At 43.3% G+C, this 3,385-nt stretch overlaps 1 protein-coding gene across 1 annotated transcript; it reads right to left on the bottom strand.

Moving 5' to 3' along the window:
* Window positions 1–1,146: 1,146 nt before the first annotated feature.
* On the bottom strand, window positions 1,147–2,553 carry LOC118432062 (protein rolling stone-like). Its single transcript, XM_035843571.1, has one exon. The coding sequence runs from the start codon at window positions 2,530–2,532 to the stop codon at window positions 1,714–1,716; it is 819 nt and encodes a 272-aa protein (XP_035699464.1). The 5' UTR covers window positions 2,533–2,553; the 3' UTR covers window positions 1,147–1,713.
* Between the last annotated feature and the right edge of the window lie 832 nt (window positions 2,554–3,385).

The raw sequence follows: 3,385 nt of genomic DNA, 5'->3' as shown, positions 1-3,385 counted from the left end.
GTGTCAGGTAAAACGACTGGACACGGAATTCTTCCCTTATTCGCCCTCCGCAGGCCATTTTGCACAGACTTTACTACAACGTGTGGTGTGCTACAAACGATTGGAGTCTCAGGTCGTCCTGGCAATTTTGGAATCGGATTTCCCACGCAGAGGCGAGGGAGGGGGGCTATAGGGTGTATTCAGTCCTGACCCCGGCTGCAAGGCTAATCTGGGAAGGGAAAAGGTAGGATTCCCTGCAAAAGCATGGTTCACCTATTGATGTGGATACCGAATCTTGGGATAAGAAGCCGAGAAAAAGACGCGAAAAATCGACGGGTCCCCGTGACTGCAGTGAGATCGTCCGGCTTGCACAAAGCACCCGGAGTTTATCCGAATTCCCGGCCTCAAAACGCACGCTGGCGGCACCACGAAAGAATCTTTGCCTGCTTGGAAGGCTCTTCGATAAGCTTTATGCCCGGGAATACCGCGGAACAGGGAAACATTGAAGCTATGGTAAGATTTGTTGATAGAATATAGCACGGCCTGCCGAACACAGCCTGTACTTAGCGTAACTGACCTCCTATGAGGTCATAGTTCGAGTGAGGTCACCATCTCCATGAAAAATGGAGATATAGTTACAAGAAGTAGTAGTTTGGGGTGTGTCTGTCTTTGTGTGTGTGTTTGTGTGTGTGTTTGTTTGTGTTTCCGTATTTTTGTAGTCAGTGTGTGTTTGTTTGCGTTTCCGGATTTTTGTAGTCAGCACTGAAGAACCTCTGGATGGATTGTAATGATATTTGGTATATGGGAAGGTGTTGGGAAGACAAAGGTCAAGGTCAATTTTGGGTATGTGACCTTGGTACTGCAGCAGAAATTCTGTTTTTTGTATTTTTTGACCTGGATGTGCTATGGTCTTGATTTTTTGGGTGGCAGATAGCTTGTGTCACGGTAGGAATATGTGGTGTATGTTTTGCTCTTGAACAAATTTCTACAAAGGAAGATTACTAAACAAGGGAACGACAAATTTACACGATATTTGCTATGTAGGTAGCTTAGACAGAGATGTGCATCATAAGGTGTAAATTATGCAAACTGACACTTAATTTACATATTTAATGAGGACATTTTGTAGTGTTTTCCGTTATAGGACTCAAATACCTGTAATATATGTAGCTTGTGGCAGGTGGAACATCTAACAGATACCAATTATGCAAATACGTCCCTAATTTGCATATATGATGTAAAATATTCGCATTTTGCTTCTTGGTGGTAAGTTATTGGACAATCAACATCTTGACAAGCGTAAGTTATTCAAAGGTGTACATAACCAAGCATATATTAAGTAAATGTGGAAGTTGTTTACATAATCAGACTATTTCATGGAGATATGCGGTCTCCGAACTCTTGTTAACTAATGTGATCTGTGCTCACATGCTTCCTATTTACTGAATTCGAATAATTCATTAACTGAAAACAACCCATTTTGCAGGAATCAAGAGTGTCCGTATGATATATGTCTAAAATCTTTCGTATTTTAACCTTCGCATATCATCCATGAGTTTCGTCGTCATTTCGACTACAAAGTTGTTATAAGTTAATGATGAAACATACGTGCACCAAACTCGTAAATATATATACATAGAGTCAAACTACAGTGGTCTTGTCAGCACTTTTGAACCATGAACAATAGGGATTCAACACATACATCATACAATTTTTACAGCCGTTGTCGTCATGTTAGACGCGCTCTTCCGCCTGAGGTTCCGCCGTCATGCATTCACTCTCCGGCAGATGACGCTTGTTCACCACCCTCATTAGCATAGTATCGCGAGCAAAGGCGAGACCGAACACGATTCCATGGCAAAGAGGCGCCATTATCACAATACTCCCCATGCCGATTCCAACTGCTAGACCGGGATTTTGTCCATAGTCAAGAACAGAATAAATCCACGGCCTGTTTATAAGGTCCGTGCCACCCGCGGCCCAGTAAATTACAGTGAAAATAATGTACGCCAGCGCAGAGCTTGACGGGTAGATGAAATGGAGAAATCGGCATGGCAGCCCACTGACGAGAATGTCTATCACTATAACAACGCAGTTGATGCCGTGGGTGAGGATACTGTAAGCGCTATACGTGTCGTCAGCACCTCTGAGTAGTATCCAGTACGCAATAGTAACGTACAGGCCGACGGCGAAAGCGATGCTGTACAGGACCCAATAGCACTTGTAATACCAGGGAAGACGCACATCTGACGCTGTCCGCTCCTGCGTGGTCATGCCAGATGGGTTGTTGCCGGACGAGTTCAGAAAGTCGTCGGTTTCCGTCGGCACGGTCTCGACAACCGTCGGTCGGTCTTCGGCAATTTCCGTACAACCTCGGGAGTGACGTCGCGACTTGAAGTAGTCAACAACACAGAGTGCCGCACTGAACGTCGTGTGAGCTGTGAGGAGTACGTAGGCCAGATTCGTCAGGTATAGCAGATATTTGGGGCCAGTGGTGTAAAACGACAACAGGCAGTAGATGAACGCTACCACCTGGAACAGGCATATCACCATACGGTAGATCACGAAGGGTAGTTGGTTTATCAACCACTGGAACACAAAGATTACAATGAATGAATGAACGACAAATCGGCTGGACATTTGTACAAGGTACAATGTATGGCAACAACTGTTAGACAGCAGTACTACCAGTCTACATACAGTACAAAAAATATCTCATTTGGAATTATGTACAAATAAATTAACCTACGTATGACAGAAGTTGGACATATGAAAGAAGTACATGGAAAATGTCAGTCTAGGTATCAGATAGGGAGGTGTGTGTTTTAGATCTAATATGCTTCAAGCCATTTGGCAAAACACCAAAAAATACTGTGTAGCTGAACTTCTGTGTTCATAACTACTTTCATCAACTAGAAAAGTGCCACCGTGATAGATCACGCTATATATACTATGGAGCTGATAAGTATTTGTGTGTTTTATCGACTTTGCTTTAAATAATTTCTTTGAATTACACGATTGCATGTACTAGTATTTCATGAATCAGCCCTTCAGCAAGCCTATCATAGTTGTTATTTTCGACAATATCGCCAGGAGGCACTTTTGAGAGTAACGTGTTTTCTTACCATTGAACCATGGCCGACTACTGTAAAATTGGAAATGTGCCCAGGGGTGAAAACTGATAATTGTTGCTACGTTGTCTGGATCTTAGCTGATGGCCCTATACTTAATGATTGTTGAGCCACAAAGTTTGACTCCAGTTTTAAACGTGTGGTTGCGCACAAAACCCTTGATCAAATATTTCTACTCTGTTCCTCTGAAGAGTCTCAGGGAAACCACAAAATGCACTTACCGGGGTCCTTGTGAAGTCTAAACGACTTCCGTGGCCCAGCAAAAACTGCTGAAG

Source organism: Branchiostoma floridae, chromosome 15 (assembly GCF_000003815.2).
Source record: "Branchiostoma floridae strain S238N-H82 chromosome 15, Bfl_VNyyK, whole genome shotgun sequence".
In the NCBI taxonomy this organism is placed as follows: Eukaryota; Metazoa; Chordata; class Leptocardii; order Amphioxiformes; family Branchiostomatidae; genus Branchiostoma; species Branchiostoma floridae.
The sequence above is the reverse complement of the archived record's forward strand: the minus strand, read 5'-3'. Positions and strand labels throughout refer to the sequence as shown.

What these genes read in the sequence shown, in the direction of transcription:
- LOC118432062 (XM_035843571.1), bottom strand. Translation starts at nt 2,532, where the DNA reads ATGGTGATATGCCTGTTCCAGGTGGTAGCGTTCATCTACTGCCTGTTG.